This window comes from Erythranthe guttata, chromosome 11, assembly GCF_056151865.1.
Source record: "Erythranthe guttata isolate IM_541 chromosome 11, IM_541, whole genome shotgun sequence".
Lineage (NCBI taxonomy): Eukaryota > Viridiplantae > Streptophyta > Magnoliopsida > Lamiales > Phrymaceae > Erythranthe > Erythranthe guttata.
Genome location: NC_142543.1, coordinates 8,337,519 through 8,364,253, shown reverse-complemented (window position 1 = coordinate 8,364,253; position 26,735 = coordinate 8,337,519). Strand labels below are relative to the sequence as shown.

At 33.6% G+C, this 26,735-nt stretch overlaps 2 protein-coding genes, 1 long non-coding RNA gene and 1 pseudogene across 7 annotated transcripts; 2 read left to right on the top strand and 2 right to left on the bottom strand.

Annotated features, from left to right (window-relative positions):
• Positions 1-3,106: 3,106 nt before the first annotated feature.
• LOC148766934 (uncharacterized) lies at positions 3,107-5,466 on the bottom strand. Of its 4 annotated transcripts, none has more exons than XR_016034372.1 (3): positions 4,744-5,466; positions 4,483-4,628; positions 3,107-4,149 (listed from the first exon to the last, which is right to left on the bottom strand). It is a non-coding gene; the product is annotated as an uncharacterized LOC148766934 (long non-coding RNA). The 4 variants fall into 4 exon arrangements; XR_016034373.1 differs by having other exon boundaries at positions 3,107-4,121; XR_016034370.1 differs by having other exon boundaries at positions 4,483-5,466.
• Positions 5,467-7,336: 1,870 nt separating this feature from the next.
• On the top strand, positions 7,337-9,631 carry LOC148766933 (uncharacterized; annotated as a pseudogene).
• A 765-nt stretch (positions 9,632-10,396) lies between these two features.
• LOC105970722 (ARM repeat superfamily protein) lies at positions 10,397-14,244 on the top strand. Of its 2 annotated transcripts, none has more exons than XM_012995547.2 (8): positions 10,397-10,696; positions 11,202-11,293; positions 11,610-11,757; positions 12,829-12,956; positions 13,222-13,380; positions 13,498-13,683; positions 13,769-13,975; positions 14,049-14,244. In XM_012995547.2, exons 1-8 carry the CDS (start codon positions 10,522-10,524, stop codon positions 14,073-14,075), a joined length of 1,122 nt encoding a protein of 373 aa, XP_012851001.1. In that variant the 5' UTR covers positions 10,397-10,521; the 3' UTR covers positions 14,076-14,244. The 2 variants fall into 2 exon arrangements, with proteins under 2 accessions (XP_012851001.1, XP_012851002.1); XM_012995548.2 differs by having other exon boundaries at positions 10,423-10,696; positions 14,055-14,244.
• A 608-nt stretch (positions 14,245-14,852) lies between these two features.
• On the bottom strand, positions 14,853-21,813 carry LOC105970721 (Gut esterase (DUF1350)). Its single transcript, XM_012995546.2, has 10 exons — positions 21,259-21,813; positions 19,575-19,644; positions 19,106-19,230; positions 18,804-18,912; positions 18,668-18,731; positions 18,526-18,581; positions 18,176-18,283; positions 15,718-15,867; positions 15,434-15,604; positions 14,853-15,273 (listed from the first exon to the last, which is right to left on the bottom strand). The coding sequence occupies exons 1-10, from the start codon at positions 21,480-21,482 to the stop codon at positions 15,040-15,042; spliced, it is 1,311 nt and encodes a 436-aa protein (XP_012851000.1). The 5' UTR covers positions 21,483-21,813; the 3' UTR covers positions 14,853-15,039.
• Positions 21,814-26,735: the final 4,922 nt, after the last annotated feature.

The following is a 26,735-nucleotide window of genomic DNA, read 5'->3' as shown; positions in this document are numbered from 1 at the left end:
ACTAAATTTCAGTTCAAAAAATAAATGGGGTAATGGCAAATAGGCCCATGACAAGGGCACTTAATTAAAAGAGGGACATTCAACTTTTTTGTCTTTCAATAAATCCACCCTATTCAAACTTATTTGCAAATAAGGAAAATCCTTTTATATATACCAAAATTACCCCCAATTCAACTCCAATTTCATGATTTACACCCCAATTTCATCAATTAACCAATTTTAACCCTAATTTCAATTTTGACCCCAATTTAAACCCTAATTCTTATCAATTCCACCAATTATGCTCTAACTTCCTTAATATTACACATTGACCCCGGATTTAAACAAATATATCACATTAACCCCCCAATTTTTTTTTTCAGAAAATATTTTTTTTCTGAAATGTTTTTTTTCCGGCCAGATTCCGGCGTTGACCGCCGGAGACCGCCGGTCTCCGGCGTTGACTTTTTTTTTTTTTTTGAATTTTGTCTTTTCTTAATTCTTTTTTAATTAATATTACTGTCTTGGCTGCTAAATTACTGTCTCCGGCAGTTAAATAACTGCCGGAGACAGTAATTGAGCTGTTAATTGACTTTTTTTTTCTTTAAAAATATTTTAATTAATATTACTGTATTCGTTGCTAAATTACTGTCTCCAGCAGTTATTTAACTGTTGGAGACAGTGATTTAACTGTTAATTGACTTTTTTATTCTTAAAAAAAATAATTTTAATTAATATTACTGTATTCGTTTGCTAAATTACTGTCTCCAGCAGTTATTTAACTGTCGGGGACAGTAATTTAACTGTTAATTGGCTTTTTTTCATTTTTTTTCTTAAAAAAAATATTTTAATTAGTAGTAATGCCTTAGAGATGCTAAATTACTGTCTTCAACAGTAATTTAGCCGTCTTAGACAATAATATTAATAATATTACTGTTCGGAAAAATAATATTCATAATATTACTGTTCGGAAAAAATAATATTCATAATATTACTGTCCCAAACAGTAATATTACTGTATGAGACAGTAATTTAGTAGCTAAAACAGTAATATTAATTAAAATATTTTTTTCTTCTAAGAAAAAAAAATCAAAAAAAAAAAAAAAGTCAACGCCGGAGACCGGCGATCAACGGTGGTTGACCGACCGGAAAAAGTTTCAGGAAAAAAAAATTTCAGAAAATACATTTCAGAAAAAAAATTATTTTCTGGAGAAAAAAAAGTTTTGGGGGTTAATGTGATATATTTGTTTAAATTCGGGGTCAATGTGTAATATTAAGGAAGTTAGATCATAATGGGTGGAATTGATAAGAATTATATTATTGAGGGTATTTTAGACTAAAGACATGGGGATGGGCTTAATTGAGAGACTGTTTTTTTTTGGACCAAAATGCATTTAAGTCCCATGTGATGGGCCTTTTTGCCATTTGCCCAAAATAAATAAACATAAACACAACATAATATCTAATTAAACTTCTGACAACAATTCATTATGTCAAAATCCTAAAACAAAACTTAAAGGTGTATTTTTCGGAAAAATAAGTGTTATATAATATTTATTATTTATAGGTGTATTTTTCGGAAAAACATCGGAATTTTTCGGAATTAATTTAAGAATCAAATCGGATCGGAAATCGAAAATTCCAAATTTATTTTATATAATTCCAATTCCAATCCAAAAAAATCGGAAAAATTCGGAAATCAGAATTTCGAAAGTCGGAATGAAAAAAGTTGTTCCAAAATCGGAACTTTTCGGATCGGAACCGGCGGAAATTGGAATTTCCGTTCCAACTTGCACCCCTAATTTGGATCAATTGTTATAAGTCCATCAATGGGTACTTATTCATAAAGAGATTCATACAAAAAACTTCTTAACAAATAAGTTCACACATGGTTCAGATTTTTGTAAAAGACTAAAATAAACCATCATCCTTTAATATGCTCCAATTTCATCATTAATTTAATTTAACCTCGATGTGACCCCAAATTTCATAAATTATTCAATTTTGACCCAAAACACATTTTTATGGATAAATTCGTCCGTCACCACCGTTGACCGCCGGTCTCCGGCGTTGACTTTTTTTTTCCCCGAATACTATATACAAGCAATATGCCGTAACAAATCTTCACCGCATGCCATTGTGTACCAATCTGGAACCGCATTCTCCGTTTCCTAATCAGTATCGTCCATCGCAACAATGAGTCCAACAATAATCATGTACGAACATTCTATCCTTTACATATCATAGAATACTAGCTTGTATACATCAGTTTTGTATCATTAATAAATATAATTTTTGATCCTTTACCTTTTTACATATCAATATTATCTCTTATTTCATAACCCGTCTCACCGTATACAATGCTTTGTTTTAATAAATGTGACCCTTATATTCATTCATCTAATATGGATCAGGATATGGGGGCAACTTTGACGCGTCACATGTAGCGTATCATCAACCCCTTCAAATTCACGCCATCATAAATAAAACACACTTTGCAAATATGTAAACATGGCACCGGCACCACGCATTGCGCGGTGTTCCGGAATGTATCTATATGTAAACATGGCACCGGCACCACGCATCGCTCACGGTTAGCTAGCAGATCGTTTTTTTTTGCCATCCCTAGTTGTATGTAACCAATCATACTTAGAAATTATATATTAGTTTGGAATATTCATGCGAGTGGTTGACACTTATGTGTATGCATTGAGAGTTGTCTGTTCAAAAGGATGAGAAAATGCCGGATTGAAAGTTGTTGGAGGTAAATGTTGTAAACTCACATCATTAAATTATAGGAATTGGATTCTAACATGAAATTATTAGCTCTACTAATATAAATGGCTACACAAATCATGTAGAGTCAACTTTAAGGAATCGATATTATTTATCCTAGAGCAATAGTATCAAAGCTCTACTAATGTGAATAATGGTCAATCGAATCGTATCAAGGGCTAAGGGACTTGTGAAATTTTAGGGAAAGTGAAATTCAAAAGGATATTGCAAAACAAATATGGTAATCGGGTGCCGGTATCTGCAGAGAAAGTTAAGTAAGTGAAGTCGATTTCCAAAATACACATAATCCTTTTAGAGGACCAATCAAGTGAGATAAAAACGATAAATAAAGTTGTCTCAACTTTTGTAGTATAGAAGTAGGTAGCAGGCTGACATCTAAATTAATATTATTTCCTGGCCAACTGCCTTAAGAAAAGACTAACGAAGTGAACAAATTGCAACACAAGAGGGTCAAAAGAAGAAAAAAAAAAAAAAAAAAGGTTCGAAAATTTATTGTAAAAAAAACAGAATTATTTCTTAAAGTGTTGGAGCAGCCCTTTCGCAACCTAATTAATAGCTCAAAGCAAATAAAAAAAAACGGAGCAGGCAATGTGATCCACGGTGATCCTTCTAACGTCACATAAACTGAAATAAAAGCAAACTAATTTTTTTTTATTTGAGCAAGCACATATTCCCTACTCATCGGTAATATAAAATTCAAGAGATTCAACATGAGTACCTATTATTTTTCTCGTACACCAAAGATAATCAATCACCACTTCAAAAATTTCACCCATTTGGAGAACTTGTTTTCAGATAAAGAGTTTCATATTTAATACTTTATATCATTATGAATCAACAATTGCTAACCACCCTTGTACATCTTCAATGCGTTTCTTAAGCCCCATCACCTAGTAACATAAGTAACAAAAACCTTGACCAATGAAAAATATGGATAAGAAGTGGATCATTCGACCAAGTCAACAAACGACCAATAGTTGATTAACTGATGTGGAATTTTCACTCACAGCAAGCCCGCGAGTTCATAGATTAAAAGATAAGATTAGTTTTTATAGTTAAGTTTTTTCAATGAAAATTTTAACGAATATTTTTTGTACTTCTCTTTGTAGTTAAGGCTCCATATAGATCATTTGGTATACTCGTGGTTTCTAATTTTGATTTCAGGGTGAAATAATGAAAATCTACAAAAACTAGAAAATAAAATATGAATTAGCGTTAAATATCACATACCTAAGTATTAATCCTGCAAAATTGAAGAATGGCCGCCATAGGTCCAGTTTGATCATCGTTGGCGAGAGATATGCATCCATTTATTCAGCAAATGCTTCCCATAAAAGTGCACCTAACTGTATTTGTCTGCAAAAATTAAATAAACTAGCGAACAATACCAATTAATCAACAACTATATAATGACACACCAAATACAAATTGCAAACTTAGTTAAGGATAAATTATAGGATATATTATATACCAAAACAACAATTCATCCACATTCTAGTGTATGCTAGCATGGATCCCCATATCCTACGATTGAACTATCTAGTTTATAACGACCTTGGCTATGTTTTGGAGATTGAGTAAACCAAATGACCATTTAAAGAAATCATCATGGAAGAAAAATAATAATTAATTAAGCATCAACACATAAAATATTCGGCTAATTCGGTTAGAGATGGTTTATCAAAAAGTAATTAGAGCAAAACTTACCATTTCTTCGTCGATCGATCTCGAGATTGGAGATTGGTCTGGCCGTAAAAAGTTTCATGTTCCTCAAAGTGTAGGATTCTTTGAGTTGCAAATATTATCATTTCAGTCGCCGTAAAAAGGTGAAATCTCTGAGTAATTTAATTTTCCTGTTTGGTTTATTAAAGGTAAAATACTTTGGGAGAAAAAGAGGAAAACTTTTTTAGCTAAAAACCATTTTCCCCCAAAAAAATGAGGAAAGCTGGGGAAAAGAAACAATCGGACCTTTCATCTTATTTTCTACATTACTTTTTGTTCAACTCTTCGCCGCCACTTCTACCACCATCACCACCACCGTCGATTTTCCAACATCGTCAACAGCTCAGCCTTCCACCACCTCCTCGCCGGAGATCCGGCGACCATCTCCAACACCCAAATATCTACCAGAAGACCATGTTTGCTGCCGCCTCCACCACCATCAATCTTCCGCCGCCGCCGCCTCTCCACGCTGACCTTCACCGCCGACTCAACAGTCAACAGCACCGACCTCCACCGCCGACTCAACTCCGACCTTCGCCGCCACAACACCTGCAATCACTACACCCGACTCAACGCCGACCTCCGCCGACACAACACCTGCAGTCACTGCCGCCGGCGACCTCTCCACCACCGCCAACCAACCTCTTTTCATCGCTTGAGCATTTCCGGTCGGCCATGTTTATTGAGCTCTCTTCTCCCCCTTTTCTCCCCTCTCTCCTCCCTCTCTTCTCCTTCCTTCTCTCTCCTCTCTCTCTCTCTCTCTCAAGTCTTCTCTCTCCCCCCTCTCTCTCTCCTCCTGTCAAATCTTCTCTCTCTACCCTCTCTTCTCTCTCCAATTTGATAGAAAAGATAATTTGGTTAGGTGGTATGGTGGTGTGAGGTGATATGCATATTGGAGATTATTTTCATTTTTTATTATTTAATTTAGTTTTGAGTAATAATTTAATGTTATTTTAAGCTTACTCATTCTCTTCCTGGAAACAAACAAAACAAAGAGAAGTAATTTTCTACGTATTCATTTTCATCACTATTTTTCTCAGGAACCAAATCACAATAAGAATTTCAAAAGTCCTTGATTTCATTTTTCTTTGCATTTTTATTTTCTTTATTTTGAAATCCATGAACCAACCAGAGCCTTAATTTCACTATGCACCCTCTAAACGTAATATTTTGGCACTTTGCGCTCCTGAAAAAGAAAATTAATAACAAATTGCACTCTTAAAAAATTATAAATTATTCACATTGCACCCCAATTAATATTTTATTAAAATTTCCTCTATAAATTATTTGATTTGTAGTAGGTCTTTGATAAACAAAAAGTTTGGATGTTATTTTCGTGTAACAAAATATAATTTTTGAGTCATATAATAAGAAAATAATTTAACGGTGCATGAAAATAAACAACTTAACTTAACATTTCGAGAACAAAAATAAATACTATTATAAAGATGAAATAGGCTCAATAAATACTTCATACGAAAGTTTTTCTCTTGTTGGTACATAGTATTACAATATTATTTTTTCATATCATCAGCTATGTTTTCACAATATTGCATAAAAATATACTTTAATACCAAAAGAAAAAAACAATTTTTTTTACCAATTCCAATAAATTTAAAGACATAGCTATCCAATGATTTTGTAATTGTTTTATGAAAATTCTATTATTGGAATTATATTTTACCACACAAAAGAATTTTTTTAGGCCAAATCCCACTGTTAGTTCCTCATCTTTAAATTTCATCCCACTATAGCCCCTCATCTCTTAAATGCACGATTATAGTCCCTCATATCTCAAATCCATCTCATTCTCATCCTTTCTTTCACGGGTCCGTCAAAATTGGCGGCAAATCAATCAAAAAATTAAGACACATTCCACTACATAAGGGCAAAACTGGTAAAATACTTGTATAACCGTTACTCAGCTCATTTTCAGTCATTGAGAGGGAAGTAGAGAACGATTGAGAAATTGAGAGGGAAAGGGAGAATAATTGAGAAATTTGGAGGGAAAGAGAAAACAATTGAGAATTAAGAGGGAAAGAGAGAATGGCATATTTTCAGTAGAAGAACGAGAATTGAGAGAGAATTGGGGGTTTTCAAAGATTTGAAAGCAATTTGAAAGCTTAATGTTGCTTCGTAAAAGAGGGGATTCTTGTTCGCCTGGTTACAGTAAGTTATTCCACAACTTTCTTTTTACTTTCTTGTTTGTTTGATTTCTCAAGTGACTTTCTTTGGTAGAATTATTGTCTATTGAATATGCTATACGATAACGATGAATAGATAACTCAGTAAATTTTGTATCATATGCAGGGCCAGATAGTGTATATTTTACAATCAAAGTTTACCATAGTGGAGAATTTTTGGTGATTCCAAATAAAATTTATTTCGGAGGAGAAGTTGACTATATAGATTACATGGAATTTAGTAAAAATGTCTCTGTCAACAATGGATGAAGTTGGAAAATTGTTAGGGTTTCAAAATCTTATAGGCTTGTATTACAGAATACCAGGCCACGAAGATGATAAAGAATTATTTTTTATGCTAACGGATGAGGATGCATTTCAATTGGCAGAGTATGGAAAATATTACAGTGAAATAGAAGTTTTTATATGCCAATCATACTCTAACCTTTTGCCAGAATAATTTTGTTGTCGAAAAAGATTTTGATAATATTGTGAACGAGAAGGTTCATGTTGAAGATGAATTCGAGTCAAGTGATCAAGAAAGCTTATGTGACAGTGACTATGAAATGAGTGGAGAAGATGAATCCATGTGAAAAAATAAACCTGCTATTTATGATCTCTTGCCGCGAGTTGAGCATAGATATTGTGTTAGACATATGTATAATAATTTCAAGAAGGATCACAATAGTTTTGCACTCAAAGATAGGATGTGGAAAGTTGCACGGGCTACACATCCGAATCAATTCAAGGGTGAGATGAATTCATTGAAAGAATTTGACGAGTCAGCATTTAAATGGCTAGCCGAAGTTAATCCAACACATTGGAATAAATCATACTTTAGAACATCACCTAAATGTGATATTCTTCTTAACAATCTGTCGGAAACCTTCAATTGGGTTATACTGGATGCTAGGGCTAAGCCATTGCTTGGAATGGTGGAGACAATCAGAATATATTTGATGAAGAGATTGCAATCTAGGAGGGACTAGATCAATGTTTTGAAAACTGGACCGGACATCGAACCGGACACACCACTGGGTCACGGTTCGACCGGTTCAACCGGGGTTCGACCGGGTTTTTCACTTTTTTTATATATAATTTTTTTATTAATTTAATAACTTAAATGTAATATATTTTATATTTTTTTTATATTTTATTCCCTCTTTCTTCTCTTTATTATCCAACTAACTCCACTACTTTTATAAAAAATGAATTTATAATCATTTTTTTCTTTCTTCTCTCTCATCTCCCCTCTCTCTCCTTTCTTCTTCCTCGTAAGTTTCACGCAGAAACCACCCCCGCATCTTCTTCCCTTCTTTTCTTTTTTATTTTTCTTTTTCTTTTTCTTTATTGTTCTCCTTATGTTTATTACATCTTCTTTCCATTTCCACACATATATTTTATTTTCTCCATTTCTTCATTTCTCCATTTCTTTTTTCATTTTTTTTTTCTTGACCTTCTTCCTTTTCTTTTCCTCGATTGATAGATATGGCATCCACCACTACGATTGGGTGACAATACGACCCGGATCCGACTAGATCTGTCCACCCACAATCTTCTCCGACCATTTTCGAAGCGGATCCGGCCATGACACCTTCTTTTGAGTTAAAACCCGGTTCTTGGACTGGTTCCCGGTTTTACCGGTTTTTACCGGTCGAACCGGGTTTTCGGTAGTTAACCCGGTTTTTTGACGTTTTTGGGTTTTCACCTATAACCGGACCGGACATGGCGGCGGTTCGCGGTTGAATCGGTCGGACCGGCCGGTCCGGTCCGGTTTTCAAAACATTGGACTAGATCACAAAGTATGCAGGCCTGCTTTGTCCAAAAGTGCAGAAAAAGTTAGAAAAGGTGAAGGATGAATGCAGAGTATGTATTGCTACGCATGCAGGGGATTGGAAAATTTGAAGTGAGGGATATTTATGGTTCCAGATATGCTGTAGATATTGATAACAAGACATGCTCTTACAGAAAATGGGACTTGACAGGTATTCCTTGTACACATGGAGTATGTGCTATTGCATGGTCTGGGAAAATTCCAGAGGAATATGTTCATGAGTATTACTCAGAAAGAAATGCATGTAAGATCATATAAGCACATCATATATCCAGTCAAAGGTCCGCAATATTGGCCACAAACCGAGAAAGCAACTGTCAGTGAAACTGGAACAATTAGATTACCTGGTAGGCCTAAAAAGGCAAGAAAAAGAGAAGCTGACGAACATGGTCATTCTACCAAAGGACCACAAAAGCTGAAAAAAACAGGTCAAAAAACTCTATCTTGCAAGGTATGTGGTAAAGATGGGCACAACACACTAACATGTTCTTCTAAAAAGAAGCAAAGAAGGGAAAATAAAAGTACTTCATCAACTACTCATGTGTCAGCAATAAATTGTACTAGTAATAGTATGGTTTCAATGAGTGTTGATGCAATTCTTGGTCAAGTAAAAGAACCACATAAGAAGAGGAAGATCAAGTGCAGTGTATGTTTCAAAGAGGGCCATAGAAGAAATAAATGTGATGCTCCAGCAGCAAAAATTTGGAGAAATCTTGATTTTTATGCTCCTAACCACCAGTACATGCCACAAGAAGAATCAGAGTTACATGTATTATTAGCACAAGAAAATGTGAGTAAATTATTTTTCTTTGTGTCAGTCAGTACATGTATTTAGTAATAGTTTACTTTTTATTTTTTGAGTAAAGTAATAGTTTACTTTAAGTACTTATTCATTCACTTTTTATTGTTCTGGATATAGGTGGTTCAGAATGTACAAAGTACTATTACAGTTACAGGGGCAAATTCAAGCCAAACTACTACCAATATTGGGGAAGTTTCAATCAAGACAAATTTTATTAAGCATGGCAAAAGATGTGTCACCTCGAAATCATTGCAGGGTGTGGCGAAATCAAAGCTTGCAAAGAAAAAAGTGGAAAATCTGAGGCGAGGAGAATGAGTACACTTACGAAATAAGTTGTACTTTTAATTATTTTTTTGTTTTGAGGATAAATATGGACTATGGAGTATTTTTGATTTTTTTTTTTTTTTGAAAACAGTATTTTTGATTTCACTAGCTATGTTTTGATGCTGGAATTTTGTTTGTAAAATAGGATGTCTGATAGGTATGATTTCATCAGCATGGTTTGGAATTTTGTTTGTAAAATAGAATGTCTGATAGTCATGATTTCATTAGCATGGTTTGTTACTAGGAAAATATATTATAATATATTTTGGAAAAAAAAATTCATTGTTCTTTTTTTTTATTTATGTATTGTATTTCTATGAATTGTTTACAATACAAACCTCATTTTCTTTTACTTTTAGAGTTGCAATGAATTAAGTACGTTTTTTTTTGAAGAAATTAGAAAAGTAAAATGTCCATAATATCCTTATTCTTAATTGATTTGACTGACTTTCTGTTAGTAGTTGACAGTAGTTAATAGGAATGTGAAAGTAAGGACGAGAATGAGATGGATTTGAGAGATGAGGGACTATAGTGAGATGAAATCTAAAGATGAGGGACTAACAATGGGATTTGGCCATTTTTTTTATCTTGGAAATACTATGAAATTATTATACTCATCAATATTAATATTACAGTTGGCGTGGAATGTGAATGATTTATTTCCTTTAAAGGGTGCAAAGTGGTATTAATGTTTTGTGGGGGGTGCAAATGGAAAACACTATATTTAAAGGGTGCAAAGTGGAATTAAGGGCATTTGAGTTGGAAAAATGGGGTTGGCTGCTGGTTTAAGCTAATTACAAAATATAATAATGGTTGATAGGATTTAGAGCAGCTGTTAAATAAATAAAAAGTAATTTCAAGAAAAAAAGAGATAATCAAAGATGGGGGGGCGGCGTTGTATTGCAGTCTCAGCTTTGCTTGTTTTAACGGCGATGGGGTTTTCCTGCGCAGACCGATTAAATAAGTCGGCGGCGGATGATTATTTGCTTGTGGAGGAGGATACCCATTTGGACGGCGGCTTCTCTTCCCTTGACGGAATGTTACAGTGGGCAATTGGTACTTCCTTTTTTGTTTCTTCTTTTACACCTCTCTCTCTCTCTCTCTCTCTCTCTCTCTCTCTCTCTCTCTCTCAATGAGTCAATTCATTCAATTACTGCTGGGCTGGCTGCTTTCATACATTATTTATTTGTGAAATTCGTTCTGGAAATAATATTTTTATTTAAAATTGATAGTTCTAGGTTGAGGTTCTCCATTGAACTCATGATCAATATGTTTCTGGTTATTGGCTTTCTTTTTTTCTATTTCTTGAGATTCAGTAATTCGTTATCTAAAACCTATATAAGAATGAATGCCTATTTTGAATTTATCCAAGAATAATTATCTCGTTGGACTAAATCATGAGTGAATAATTAATTACTGTGGTTCCAGTTAAATGCGAAAAGTCGCCAAATAACTAAGTTAGATTATTTAATGTATGTAACATAATCGGAGATGTGAAATAAACATTCTTTTAGTCTATACTATAATTCAGTTTTGTTTTTATTATGTTTGATTTCGGTAGGTCATTCAGATCCAGCAAAGTTAAAAGAAACTACATTAAACGTTCAGCGCCTTTCCCCCGAAGAGCTGAAGCAACGTCAGATGGAAATCAAGGTTTTATTTCTTGTTATTGAATTCAAACTTATGTTTTATATACTTATAGTTTCTTTTCAGTAACATTGTTCCCTGCAAATTAATATAGTCATGTAACTGCTTTAACATATCACACTTATCACCTAAAAGTATTAAAGTGATGGTTTATCAAATGATAATCCGCAACTTAAATAAATAAACTGTTTCTTTGTCATTTCTTCAAGTAGGGCGCTATTGAGTTTCTCTTGTGTTAGTTTCATTATATAAAAAAGACTCCTGTTGTTCTGTTTCTTTACTCTGCAGATCTGATATTTTTGCATTTTGTATGCTGACGTAGGAACTGGAGAAATTACAGATGCCATCAGATGCCAAATTGATGACAGTTGCAATAAATGATTTGAATAATTTATCTCTATCTTTAGAGGACCGCCGTCGCGCATTACAGGAGCTCCTTGTACTTGTTGAGCCGATAGAAAATGCAAATGGTATGCAGCAATTATTTATTATTTGAATCCTTTCCACTACAAATATCATCAAACAAATTGAAATTTTGGTCAGTTTGTTAGTTTGATAAAACTTTTGGGGAGATTTATATGGTTATCTAAATATTTGGAGGTCTAACAAATTAAGAACCAATTGAATGCATTCCAACTATTGGGACTAGATAGAGTAGTATTACGTTCAGTAAGTTAAAGTGCAAAGGTGTGAAAACCCTAACTAGAATCAGTGTATGGCAACGGGAAATTAGAATAGAAGTTGAAGTAGTCAGATTCAACTAGGTAATTCTGCAAAGCTTGGGGTTTTAAACACAAAGGCAAAGAAAAAAACAAGAAATGAGATTTCACAGTGGAGAATAAGAAAGGAAGACTGTTATTATGGGTACTATCTATCATGCTTATATTGTTTTTCAGATTCTGCTTTAATCAGATCACTTGCTTTTACATTTTTCCTTTTAAATTTATGAAAATTATTTTGAGTAATTATGAGAATTTATTTTTTACTTTGAGAACCTATTTGTTGTTAGTCTTTGGAACATTATTTGAACCTGTCAAAGATGTGCTTGCTTGATGAAAATCAATAAACTTATTGCTGAAAGTTTGTTTATCGGAAGAATGTACTCGTTCCATCCTAAAGTTATCTATCCTATTTGCTATGGCAGGTAGCTTTAGGTGAGAGTTAAGTGAAAAATATAACTAATCTTACAATGTTGTTCTTAAAACTAGTGGTTGAGAGTTAGTCTCGTTACACTAAAAATAGTGGTCGGAAAATTAGTGGTATTGCATTAATACTTGAATGTGGATGGAAAATTTGGAGGAATAAGGTTTTATTGAGGAATTAGATTCTATATCTTTTATGTTTATAAGAAAATAGCAGCAAAAGAGTTTGTGCCAGAGGGAGTGTTAAAAAGCTGGTTTGTAATAAAGAAAAACATGTATGTTATAAGTTTATCTTTTGTCGGTGTTCACATGCTACAGAGTGAATAATAGCAAATGTTTTCACTTGTTTTGTTATGATATTTTTTCAGCAGTATATATGATTGTTGTTGTATTGTCCAGATTTACACAAACTTGGAGGGCTAACTGCAGTGATAAAGGAACTTAACAATCCAAACCCCGAAATAAGAATTATATCTGCTTGGATTCTTGGCAAAGCCAGCCAAAACAATCCTTTTGTTCAAAACCAGGTATCCATTCATTACCCTTTTTCCATTCAATCATTCAATGTTGTTTCTTGTGTCTGAGACACCCGTAATCTTTGCCCACTAAAAACTGCATATTAAAATTTGAAAATGCAGTTATATCTCTATCAATTAATACAGTCAGGTCTAGCAAAATTCTATTAATTTAGTGACACATTAAATTATCGAGCTAATAATTTAGTACGTTTTTACCGAGTTGGAACCGGAATTTATCGAGTATTAATTTATCGAGGTTCTACTACTGTATCAGATTTTGGAGCTTGGGGTACTAGCAAAATTAATGGAGATGGCACACTCTGATTTTGTTGAAGAAGCGACAAAATCATTATACGCAATTTCAGCCTTGATTAGAAATTATCCTGAGGGACAAGATTTATTCTATATGGAAGCTGGAGACTTGATGCTTCAGGTTGAACGGATTGATTAATGCAATTACCACTTTGGAATAATGAGACGCATCGTATTAGCAAGCTCTAAAAGTTCCATTGATTATTCCTCTTTTTTTTTCTTGGTTTTTTTAATGCAGAAAATTCTGAGTAACTCAAGCATTGATATCAGATTACACCGGAAATGTGTGTTTCTCTTGTCAGATCTGGTCGAGTTTCAGTTGGATGGCACAAGTAACAGGGAACTGCCTTTCTTAAGAAATCAGCACTTGTTAAAATCTGTGATTGGTCTACTTTTGTCGCCAGACCTTGATCTACAGGAAAAGGTCTTTTATTGTATTATATTTTATTTTGCGGTAACTTTGAACCGATTATTAAATGAACCATTTAATAATCATGTTTTTTGTGCAGGCCCTCTATGCAGTGAAGAACTTATTGATGCTGAGATCGAGTGATGCTCTTGTCTTTAAGGACGTCTGTGAATTGGATTTGGCATTATCGAGAATGAGGCAACAGTTGCAGCAATTGATTCTTGAAGACAAATTTAACGACTACGCTATTGACGTAGAAAATCTACGCAGAGAAGTTGAGCTCATTTTCCGTGGAAAGCTAGATATGGTTAGAACAAGTTTTGGTACAGTATTAAATTAATTAAAAAAATGAATTATGTCTCTAATTTGATATATGACAGACACAGGTTATACCAGCTTTGACGTGATGAACGGCTTGATGCTCCGATGGTGCTTCAGTTCTTTGGCCTTTTTTTATATGTTAATTTGTCGTGAGTTATTATGAGTTTAGAGCTTTATGAGCATTTTCACAATACATAACTTGTCAAAAAAATGTCATGAATTACAGCTTGTTATGAAATCGGAGAGGATTCACAATATTGGTATTCCATTTCTTAGAAACCGTTAACCGATTGAAACGTATTAAAAGGAAAAAGGGGAAAAATGAGCTTAAAAACAAGAGAAAATTAACCTAAGAACTACAATAACTATTCTGAATTGTGTTTTCTTTTTTCAAATATAGAGCTTAACACTTGTTATTAGCTACAATTAGGGTACCATTTTTTCATGGTGGTGGTTCAGGAGGAGGTCTTAGCCGATGTAAATGCAAAATTAGCCGTTGTTACACCCCAGAGTACATTATTAGCAAGCCAATGATTCTCTTCAACAACTTCTTGTGTTTTGAGTATCTATGAGTTGGAGTAAGGCAGTAAACCTCCCTTGGGAAATAGGGATAGAGGATATCCTTGTTCGTCGATCATAACCATAAACCAACTTCAGCGTTGTGCCCATTCACTTACTTTGAACAGAAGAGCACTTGATCGAGACCATAAACCAACTTCATAGGACCAAAAATGAGCCCAATTTAAGTTTGCTTATCAGTGAAGAATCCACCAGCCATTACCTGATTTCCAGTCGCTTTATCAATACGCAAGATCATCTGAACCATAGTATTCACCCTATCGGAGACTTGGAAGAATTTACCGTTTTGATTATAAAGTTGTTTTTCTTCTTTATATATTTTGTGCTTCTTTGTGAACCTGGACTGAGTTTGTTACATACCAAAGAGTCATCATATATATTACATATGTACACCATATACAGGCACCATAGATAAGAATCAGACGTATACATTTTTCTGTATGCATTTACATTGCTGCTTCTATTCTAGTATTACGACCTTAAAAGCCTTGCACCTGCGTTGGATGCTATCCAACTTGCAATAGTGTCGACAAGAAGATCAATGTCCTTTGTATTTTCAGAGCGGAAAATTCGTGAATCTGTAGTGAATGTACTGCCCACTTCTTTGGCAACCGACTCCCATGGTGTACCTGCAGACAATGTTGCCAATAATTCTCCTCCACGATTTACTGCATCTGCCATTCCTGGGGGTACATCTGGCATTACCTGATTTTTTTTATTTTGTTTTTAAAACATGTCGTTCTTCTTTCAACACATTGACTAGGATGAAATTTTATTGTTGCGTAAAACAACAAATTACATGCACACACTGTAAGTAAAATACATCCTCAAATGTTTGAATGAAACTTAAATCAACTTAAAATACCTGTTGTAGAGGCAGACCGTGATCCCCTGGTAACGAACGAATGGACATATCCAGCATTGAACTAATAGCAGATTCTGAGCTAAGAACCTGAGCTAGTCGGGAAGTTTCATCAATCGTATCATCTTTGAATTTTATTAACAAATTCCTTGATATGCCGTAATAAGACCTGATCTGCCAAACAAAATCATGTCGAAATAAATATCATCGATTTCTATTCATCATTAAATTTGTTTCTAGATGTGCAAAAGAAAAAAAAAATGCTCAAGCATAATAAACTATATTACCAATCGTTGGGTTTCTTCGGGCCTAGGAGAAAATTCGTCCCTGCCTTTAGCCAAGTCCATGTACAAGGGAGAAAGCTGCTCAACCAGAGGAAGAACTTGTTTCAAAATGGAAGGGCTAAGGTTCTCAAACTGCTTCCTAGTCATCTCAGCCTGCAATTATTAACTCGTAAAAAAATATTATCGCTCAATAGTCCTGATCTATATGAAGCAATAGCACGCAAAACTAACACAAACTTTGAGTAAAACAAAATGCAACATGAAGGGTAAGATATGCTATACTCAACTCGTGTTCGAACTACATTAAACATTAAAATTGATGAAACTTAAACTTGGGGTAAACCAAAATTTATAATAAACAACACATTGCAATAACTAGGTATTCATCCTCTAAAGTCTGAAAGTCGCCATGTTATACTATTAATCAAATTCGGGGTTGAAGAAGGGGCACAAGGCTTGTTTCATCTGTTAACTACTCACATACAAAAGAAAAACTTTTCTCAAGTTTCATGTTAGTTTCGTTCTGCTTCCATTTAAATATTTCATTTTTTATCCCTTCTGATTTCATGATTTAACATCAAAATAGCTCAAAATGCATTCATTCGTTCAATGAGTAACTAAAGTACCATGTTTTTCCTTTAACTAAATTCATTTGGATATAAGAAGGATTTCCTAAGAGGCCATTGTTTGGCCTTTGGACCTTAATACGATGCATACAGATGGTTTTTCTCAACAACAATAGCCGTTGCGAATTATTATTTGCTACTCTTCATGTTTCCTTACATTACCTGTTAACATATTACTTATGGGGATCACTATTTCAAATCCCAACTTTTGCTTACTTGAATACCAAAAAAATAAAAAATAAATAATTAATTGTAAATTACTTTAATACCCTTAATGAATTAAAACCAAAAAAATATTACAAATACTATTTTTCTTTCTTAAATACCAAATAATCAAAAATTCAAAAAAACCATTTCCCTCCTTACTCACAAATCCCTCACCTCCTCCACCTCCTTCTTCTCCCTCCCCAAAAACCCTTCTAAAAAATCTTCCTCACAACAAACCCTTCTACAAAATCTCACAACAAACCCTTCTAAAAAATCTCAAAACTAAAGAAATTAAAACCTCACAAAACTTATAAAATTGAGTTATAAGACAATAATATGGTAGTATATATGAAAGGATAACACATTAAGGTAAGTATCGATGTCTTTTTTGAGCTTCGAAGTCGATTTTGAAGTTTTTTTTTTTGAAACCCGTCGGCAATTTTCGACACATACAGGTCGATTTTTTGGTCAATTTTCGACACCAATGTGTCGAAAAAAATAAAATAAAAAAAAAAAATAAAAAAAATCAAATTTCGACACTTACCTGTCGAAAATTCTCCAAATTTCGACAGGTATGTGTCGAAAAAAAAAAAAAAAAAAAAAAAAATTTTTTTTTTTTTTTTTTTTTTTTTTTTTTTTTACCAACAGTATTTTTTCGACACATACCTGTCGAAATTTGGAGAATTTTCGACAGGTAAGTGTCGAAATTTGATTTTTTTTTTTTTTTTTTTTTTTTTTTTCGACACGTTGGTGTCGAAAATTGACCAAAAAATCGACCTGTATGTGTCGAAAATTGCCGACGGGTTTCAAAAAAAAAAAACTTCAAAATCGACTTCGAAGCTCAAAAAAGACATCGATACTTACCTTAATGGCTTCTCTTTCCACATATACTACCATATTATTGTCTTATAACTCCATATTATAAGTTTTGTGAGGTTATGATTTTTTGAATTTGGAGATGTTTTGGAGGATTTAAGAAGATGAAAAAGATAGGGTTTAATTGGGTTGTCGCGGCAGTTACGGTGGCGTTCGGCGGCGTTCGACGGCGTTCGGCGGCGGCGGCGGCGGCGGCGGCGGCGGCGGTGAGGGTTGGAGAGGAGAAGAAATGGTGGAGGTTTTTTTTTTTACAACAAAGGGTTTTTTTCTTTTTTTTTTTATTTGGTTTTTGAATAGGTAATTTCTAAAAAAAATTGATATAATTGATATTTTGTATGAAAGGGTATTTTTGTACTTTTCTTTTTATTTTGGTATTAAAGTAAGAAAAAACTGATAAATATGTACTCAATTTTGGTTTTAAACTTGGTAGTATTCAAGTAAGCAAAAGTTGGGATTCAAAATAGTTGCCCCCATTACTTATTACACACAATTATCTGGATGATTTTAAATATATCCTATTGTTGTTTTTTAAACTAAAAGTTATAAAAATGATATAAGGGTTTTGGTGATAGCAGGATAGACATATTGAGCGCAGATGCAATTTGATGGCATCCATGAATTAGTTAGACACAATTATGAGAGCTTCAAAAGGAGTTCATTCAACTTGTGACAAATGGAAACTAAGAATCAGTAGCAACATATAATGACAACATTAAAATTCAAAGAAAAGATGATGTAAGTTGAAATCTCACCCCAAGGCGAATAGTTGGTGATGATGCGATTTGCGATAAAAATGGTCCAATACTTTGGGCCATCGGCACAAGGACAGGTGAAAACAAAGGAATAGCTAGGCTTGCTTCCTGAAAGTAAAATTAACAATAAGGTGTCATTTTGGACAAGTACTTTAAATTAAATTTGCATTATGTGAACAGTTGAAGACTAATACTCATGTAGTTTGCTTTATATGGCACGAACCCGACTTTTGAACTGGTTAAAATGAAGAACTTGTGATTTTAGAATTTTACAGCAATATAAATACTTGTTATCTAGTATATTTCTCAACCTTCAGAAATGAAAGATACGGACATCAATCATGCAGTACCTTGTTATTAAATGCCATTAATATATTTCCATTTCTTTGCACAGCATATCTCGAGCCTGGTAATTAGACAATAAGTTGTCAATTGATGTTAGTTTTGTACACAAATTTTGTGAGAAAAATATAATACAAATGATACATCAACCTATCAGAAGATGAACGACGGATCCCAGTGAATGACCAATGCCAAAAGTAGGAATGTCTTCAACCTGTGCAACAAAGCAGCTCAAGAATACATAAACCGTATACAGCTAATTCTACATGCTTTAAATGAAACTTACTGTTTCTTGGAGATACCTAAGACACCTCTCAAATTTAAACTGCACTTCATCTGCAATGAGGAAGTGATCAAAACCACTCGCATAAGGTGTGGCAATAACTAATATACCCCTGCGCCACAAAGTGCAGACCAAGCAAGTTACACACAGTATCAAATTAAAAACAATGGGACATAAAATAACTAGGTTACACCCGTAAATTTAATTATTTCAGAAAGGCATGTCGTGATAGTGTGATGGTGTTTGCACATGTAAGTGATGATTGGATTTAAGGTTCAAACTATTTTGTCAGTAAAACAGCTCACTTATCAGCAAGGCGTTCTAGGAATAATCGGTAAGTAAGCTGTGGGGCAGCCCCCACAAATATGCCACCAATAAAATGCACGATTGCTGTTGACTTGGAGTTTTTTGGCCTCAATACCCATGCTCCCTGTAAAATATGCATTTGTTAATCGAACAATTTATCCCTCAATGCAGAGCATATTTTTAGATGCCACTTACGCTTGAGAACTAACCCATATCTTTGACATTCAAAAACTGTACATAGTCAATTTCTTTCTTCAATGAGGCCTTAAAAGTAAAGACCATATATTGCACTGCCTTTCCAGTATTAAAAAATACATGCACCAAGAGTAAACTAATGACTTCAAATACTTTGGAGGAGTAAATTAAATAAAACGAGAAAACATGAAGCATACACAACAAACTGAAAAAAAACAAAACAAAAAGATAATCCATTTCGAGGATAGCTGTCAGCTAATAAATAAAGCATACCTCAATTTCACTCCAATCTCCTGAACCACCCCAACCAACTTGAGATTGCTTCGCAGTCTCTGTAAGTATTCTGCAGATGAAACAAGTAGATACCATCAAACAAAGCAAACTTTAAGTGGATTATACAATATCATATCGATCTTGATAGAGGAAGAACTGTATTCTATAAGTTGTCGTGCACATAGTAATGTATTTGGAAGCGTGGTGTAATGGTTTATGAGCCCAAAAAAGAGAACTTTTCCATTCCTATAAATTTGTTGATTTTAAAAGGAAGAGCACACAATTGACAAAATGGAGTGATTGTGGGAGGATTCTCAAGCACAATAAAATGCTGGATACGAATTATTTCTTAGGGTTTTATTTATTTATTTTCCATTCCTAGGGTTTGTTTATTTCTTAAATAAAAAACAAAGAGTAAGGTTTTACAGTTCAAACCGTCGGTCTGTAGAAAAGAATTATGTACAATTTGCAAACATAATTTTTATATGATGTCTTACACTTAAATGCATGTCTGATTAGTCGAAATTAGCCCTCTCAGACCAAATCACTTCTGACATCGAAAAACGTGAAGAGATGAGACATTATCAATTTTATTAGGAATAGATCATGCACACATTGCCTTATTAAAGAACTACCAAGATGAGATTACACCATTAACTTTGTAACTGAGATAGATTACTCACAGTCATCTGTATTTACCTAATAGCTCGATGAGATTTTCTTAAGATTTATACACACGGAGAATAAATAAGGAGAAAACTCAAGTCATGTGTTTGGGCACGCTTGAACTAAGATATGTACTATGTGTAATTTTGCAAGAAAAGAATATAGTGTGTGTTGAAAATTTTGTACGAAACAGGAAGAACTGCACAGTGGCCCGAGTTTCATATAGTGTATGTTAAAACTTGCAGTGGCTATTACTTTAGTGACAACTCTTATGTATTCACTAGTCAACTTACTTGAGCGTTGGAACATTATTATTAATATAGTTCGGACAAGTATGCTCTTATATGTATCCACTGCTGCATATCCTTAACTGGTGTATAACCCTATGCTCCTACTACATATGAAATCGGTGATATGTAACTCTGATCATAGGGTTCCATTTCTCATGTGCGAGTCTGAGATTTAGGATTAAATATGTCAAGAGATCACGGATTAGGATTGACCCAACCCTATATATTCAAAAAACGCACTTTGCAAAGACCTTATGAATATACAAGTACTTAAATGACACAACTCATAATTTATTTCTGTAAGAGAATTTCTCAAAACATAAAGAATATTTCTTCTTCTTTGCCCTGAAAACATCGGAAAAAAAAAGTAGAGAGAGAGAGACAGAGAGAAGAAGAGTTTGACCACCACTAATGAAGCATATGTTCAACTACAAAAGATGTTCAAGTAAGATGATAGTTACTCCAATATTTTGGTGTAACTGAATTGCATACCCTAACTTAGTAATTGAAGAATAAGAATGTTAACAATTTCTGTTCATGTATCAATTATCATATCTCCGTTCTGCATTTCATCTGCTCAAATTCTCCACGACTCCAATTTTCTAAACAATAATTTAATTCGTAAAAATCAATCTAGGTCAAATAATCAGACGATCGCACCACCAAAACGAAAGCCCAAAAGTTGATGAGAGACCGCAAGAAAGAATCGAATATAAATTGGGTCTAACCTCTCGATGTCCCTGTAAAGCTGGATTCCTGTAGTTTCTGTTTGATTAGTGGATTTACCGCCGCCGTCTGAGCTGCTACATACTGCGATTCGACGGGCTGAGCTACGGTTGCTAACAGCGGAGACGCAACGACGACGTTTAGAAGGCAAGTCGCCGAAACGTACGATCCTCTGGGAATCGGAGAAAAGTGTCGACGTCCCCGTACATATGCAGCTCGCCGCCATAGCATCGATGGATAAAAGTCGGCCTGATTTTGTTTCTAACAATTGGGAAAATTAGAGGTCCGTTGATTGCACATAATCAGATATATATTCGCGTGTATATATATTGGGAAAAACCCCAATTTCTTTGCCTAGTGATGGTTAAGGGGTGGATTGAATAGCAGATTTTCGAGATCGAACTAGCAGAAATGGGGGATGGATTGAAAGTGGTTCGGTGGTGGTGGTGGTGGTGGGTGGTTGTCTGATTTGTGTGTGGTGGTGTGTCTGTGACGAAGATGATGGGTATTCAATATTCCCCTTTTTTTCTTTTGTTTTTTCTTTCTTTTTTTCCTTTTTTAATTATTTATTAAAAAAAATGAAGAAAATGGGTGTAAAAGGAAAATACTAATTTACCCCAACTATATTCACGTGCTAGGCACGTGATTTGAATTCCGGTCAATTTTGGCCAAAAATGTACATTTTGGACATCGGTGCTAAAAATAATAGAGTTCAGGTATGCTCGTGCAACTTTTTTTCCGTTCAGGGTGTAAAGCGCAAAAACGTCCAAAGTTTAGGGGATTTTTTGCAGTTAACCCTATGTTTTATAAAGAGATCTGTATTTTAAAATGTTGGAGATAATACATCGATGTGCGAACCGTCTGATATAAATTCCACAATAATGCATAGTAAAAATATATTTTATAATGTTGGTTTCTTCAACGATTGTAATTAACAAAGCAAGTTAAAGAACTTGGCTGGTGGATGTATCACAACCACAGTCATCTTCAACATGGATGAACTCATAAGCAATGACTACAAAAGAGATGTAAGACAAATTAGCTAAAATAGTTGAATCAAAGTTGAAAGAACAATAATAAAATAAAAGGATATGGATTTAAATTATTAGATTGTATTATTAAATGACAATCTTTTAATTCATCATTTCGAGAGTTTCTCTTCAAGTGGCCTTTTGACTCCAAATTTATATTCATTGTTGATGGAGGAATATCATGTCCTTCTTCGCGACTGGCAGCAAATCTTGCAATCCCATTTATTTGCAGCAAACTAGAATCATTAACATCACATTTTCTGGTATCTTTCTGTCCATCTATAAATGAAGAAGGCAACAAAACTATTTTAGGTTTTCCCAACATTTGCAGGGTCATTTTCTCCATCGATACACAAGGAAATAACAATCCCTCCAATTGATTCTGTTTGGATTCTTTTCGAAGTTGTTCAATCCATGCGAGATGTCTCTAACTCAGTATATGACTCAATTCAGTTCTCATGATCGAATCTTCCTGAATATAAAATAAATAAGAGTGAATGTGACAACACATTTTAGCTTTGTAAAGCGAAAACTTTCTATATCATATGTTTTTCTATACAAGACTTATTATTTATTTGAACAAGCTAAGTGCACATAACTAACAATTTTAAGTTCATGTTTATTGTAGTATTGTATAAAAGCATTAAACAATCATAATTAGTAAATATTAAACCTAACTCAAACACTAAATTGTATTATTGGTAATTTATTATGATGTCTACTGTTTTCTTCAATTGTCAAAACTGTCTCTGCTAATATTTTTATGCACAAACCTTCTAAAAATTTTAGAGGACAAATGTTGTTTAAATCAACCAGCTAAATATATAGTACCTATTTTAGAGGAACAATATAAGTAGTGAGAATGGTTCATGAACTTCAAATAAGAAGAGTTTCAACCAACTATCAAGTAACAAAAAAATAACATTATACGACAATTTTTTTTTTTTTTTGTAAAAATGTCTACATTTGGTTAAATGAGATGAACTTTAATACAACTGTAAAATCTCCATAAAATATAGAATGAAGAAGTCGACTTTTCTTTTCACGTAAACAGAAAATCCAAATATGAAATTCAAAAGCAAATGAACATTTAGTAATGTAGTTTCACACCAAAAAAAAAAAATTGACATACCTTAATGCCACAGAGTCGGGAAATTGAAGTTGAAGATCTGCAAAGAAGAAAAATCCATAAATAAAATTTGAAGATAGGTAAATCTTTAGAAAACTTACGAATGTGAAATAGAAGTTGAATGAGAAACCTAGAACGAAATGATGAAATTGTAGTTTTGATGAGAGAGAATGTTGAACTAATATTATCGAAGGATGGGAACAGAGGATTCATGATGTTTTTTTTTTCTTGAAGAGGCATGGCCTACTAACATAGACCTGATCTTTTGATCTTATTTATTTTATTTTTTTGACAAAAAATTACACCGCCAAAACATAAACACATAGCCGACTACAACATCGTTTACGGTTCATTTGTAATAAAAATAAGTACAAATACTTAAATGGTTCACTAATAATTAATTATAATAATAACATATATCGTCTAGAATAATTTTCTATTAAAAATAAATTTATATGTTTAACTTCAATAAATATAGTAACTCTTGTATAACACGAAAATGTATGGATAATAATATCGAAATTCTCAAATGAATATAATAATGCATTTTATGTTTATTTAATTATGAAAATAAGAAATTGGTTTGCTGGTCCCTGAAAATTATTTTTTATACCTAACATGACATTCGATTTTTAGCTATTTGTTAAAACTCCTTCGTGTGTTTTAACATAGGTCAATAGGAGAGGAAGTTGCAGAAATAGCCTTTTGGTATTAAAGTCGATATTAAAATAATCAGCCGACATGTGTTTCCCTATAAAATAGTGTCTCGTTTTAATCACTTTGGATTTGTTCTGCTCTGAGCTTCACTACTGGGTATCGCTGAATCCGTTGGTGATTTGCGAGCCTTTCGTTCAATTTGCCATTTTTTGTTGCGAGGATAGGGATGTACGGTGCGATTCCTGTAAGTAATTCGAATTTTATGTAATTCGTGTAAGTTCATGCATGTGATGTTTCATTTTGATGTTTCATTTTGATGTTTATCTTAGTCGAGAATGAACCGATCTTAGTCTTTTTGGGCCGTTTTGTTATTTATCATTGTTTAGTCTTTCCTTTATTGTTTTTTGGCCGTTTTCTGTTGCGATGATAGAAGCACAATATGATTCTCACATAAGTATACTATTAATCTGAGATATGTCTGTTATGTTAGCGAGATCTAATATACACAAACACAATTCGTTTGTGTATATTTTTTGTGTTGTTGATGTTGTTATACATATTTTTGTCGAGAAGTATTTAGCGACAACTTTGTTACATTAAATATCCTAGCTAAGTTCAGGTAAATATGTGATGTTATATGTCTTACATTTACGCAAACAATATGTTGATTATAGAGCTTACTTATGTTTTGTTTGTGTTTTTTGGTTGTGTATGTCTTATGTTTGTAGTTGTATGCATGGAGCTTAGTTATAGAGCGTCGGTATCTTCATGTGTTACAGAACTTTGTTATAAAGCTTAGTTATAGAGCTTAGTAAAATTTTACTTATGTAATGGTTTTATGTGTATTTCTATGTCTGTAAAGAGTATGTGTGTTATTGTTTTTTCAGAATGGCAAGTTCAGTGTTTTTTTTTTCAAGTTTGGTGGCTGTCATGCAGGGAAGAAGTTTAGTTCTGGTATGAACTATCAGAGCTTGGTTGATTTTGTTGTTAAAAATTGGTCTTCATTGAGAGCTAGCACTGTAGTGTTGAGTTACACTTTTTTTGACTTGGGCCACTGTTTACTAGATGATGATAATGATGTGTCTATTATGCTTGATTTAGTTGATCAGTGTTCACTTACAGGGTTAGAAGTTATGGTGAACCAGAAGGAATATGTTGATTTTGTTGAATCAAGTTCTGTGACTGGTCCAATAAATGAAATGGTTCAGTGGAGGAATGGAGGAAATGTTAATGAGCCAGACAACTCAAGCAAGCAAAAAGAGTTGACTTCAAATTGGATCAAGTTGATTGATTCAGTGGAGCAAGTTTTTGAAGGGGGAGCTCCATAGTTGAGGAAAGGTTTAGCAAAATACGCTTATGAGTCTGGGTTTATGTTTTATTATTTGACAAATGATTGACTGTATATTACTGTTGTTTGCAAGTACAATGATACTAAGAATTGTCAGTGGAGAGTTCATGCTTCAATTGAGGATTTCAATCAGCTTTTCTATTTCGAACATTCGAAAAGTATCATACATGTGGTTATGTTTTTAGTTCTGCAAATAAAATTAGGATGAACGCTGATGTTTTTGCTTGAGTTTGTTGTTGATGACATTCGTTCGATGCCAACCATATATTCCTGTGATGTTATCCACCAATCAAAGAACAAATATGGTATAGATATATCCTATTTTGTTGCACGGACAACACTTCAAAAGGATAGGTCTCTTGTGTTTGGCACACAATCATCATTATATTCTATGCTTAATTCTTAATTTGTCGAAGCTGGTCGCATCCATCCTGGAAGTGTTTTTCATCAGGATTTTAACAATGAGCAAATGGTGTTACGTTGTTGTTTTTTTTTTTTACTTTTTTTCTTTTGGGGCTTATCTTACTGGATTTCGTTTCTGCCCCCCAAGTTTATCTGTATATGGGCCTTTTTTAAACGGAAGATATAAGGGAATCCTACTCAATGCTATTTCAAAATATTGAAATGATGGTAAGTTTTTCATTATTTTAACAAAGTTGAGTTTAGTTCTTTATTTTCCCTTTTTTCATGCATACATGTGTTGCATGAATGATACTTAGTTGTGTATACTTATTTTCATGCAACTTATTTGTATAGCTAATTTGAGTACATTGTATAGACAATTTATTGGCAGAGCTAGTTTTAGCTACAAAGTTGAGTTATTTTTTCATGAAGACATGTGTTGCATATGAGTTGTTCAGCTGTACCAATTTTATTTATTCATTTATTTTTATTTATCACTGTATGCAATTTAGTTACAACTTTGATTAACCGATGATTTTGTAATTTTATTATATAGATCTTTTTCCTATGGCGTTTGTTGTGGTGCGTGAAGAGAATGATAATAATTGGAACTGGTTCTTGACACATTTGAAGGAGGGTCTGAATTCAGACAGTCCTTTGACTTTTATTTCTGATCTGAATTACGGTATTTTAGAAGGTGTAAAAATTGTTTTCCCCGACTGTTTTCATTCATTCTGCCTATTGCATTTGAAGATGAATTTGAAAGATAAGTTGAAAGGGGTTTCTTCTAGCTTTATGCATTCTATTATAAACTAATTCGTGGTATGTGCATATGCTGCTAACAAAGAAGTTTTCGCTCAGAGAATTGAACAATTGATGGTTGATGGATCGAGAAAGGATGTAAATTTCTTG

Excerpts from the sequence above, each read along its gene's own strand:
- LOC105970722 (XM_012995547.2), top strand. The coding sequence starts at position 10,522 with ATGGGGGGGCGGCGTTGTATTGCAGTCTCAGCTTTGCTTGTTTTAACG. Across the intron at positions 10,697-11,201 it reads AATGTTACAGTGGGCAATTG|GTCATTCAGATCCAGCAAAG; the intron begins GTACTTCCTTTT and ends TGATTTCGGTAG. Across the intron at positions 13,684-13,768 it reads ACCTTGATCTACAGGAAAAG|GCCCTCTATGCAGTGAAGAA; the intron begins GTCTTTTATTGT and ends TTTTTTGTGCAG.
- LOC105970721 (XM_012995546.2), bottom strand. The coding sequence starts at position 21,482 with ATGGCGGCGAGCTGCATATGTACGGGGACGTCGACACTTTTCTCCGAT. Across the intron at positions 19,645-21,258 it reads CTTTACAGGGACATCGAGAG|AATACTTACAGAGACTGCGA; the intron begins GTTAGACCCAAT and ends TTTCATCTGCAG. Across the intron at positions 15,274-15,433 it reads ACGGTCTGCCTCTACAACAG|GTAATGCCAGATGTACCCCC; the intron begins GTATTTTAAGTT and ends AAAAAAAATCAG.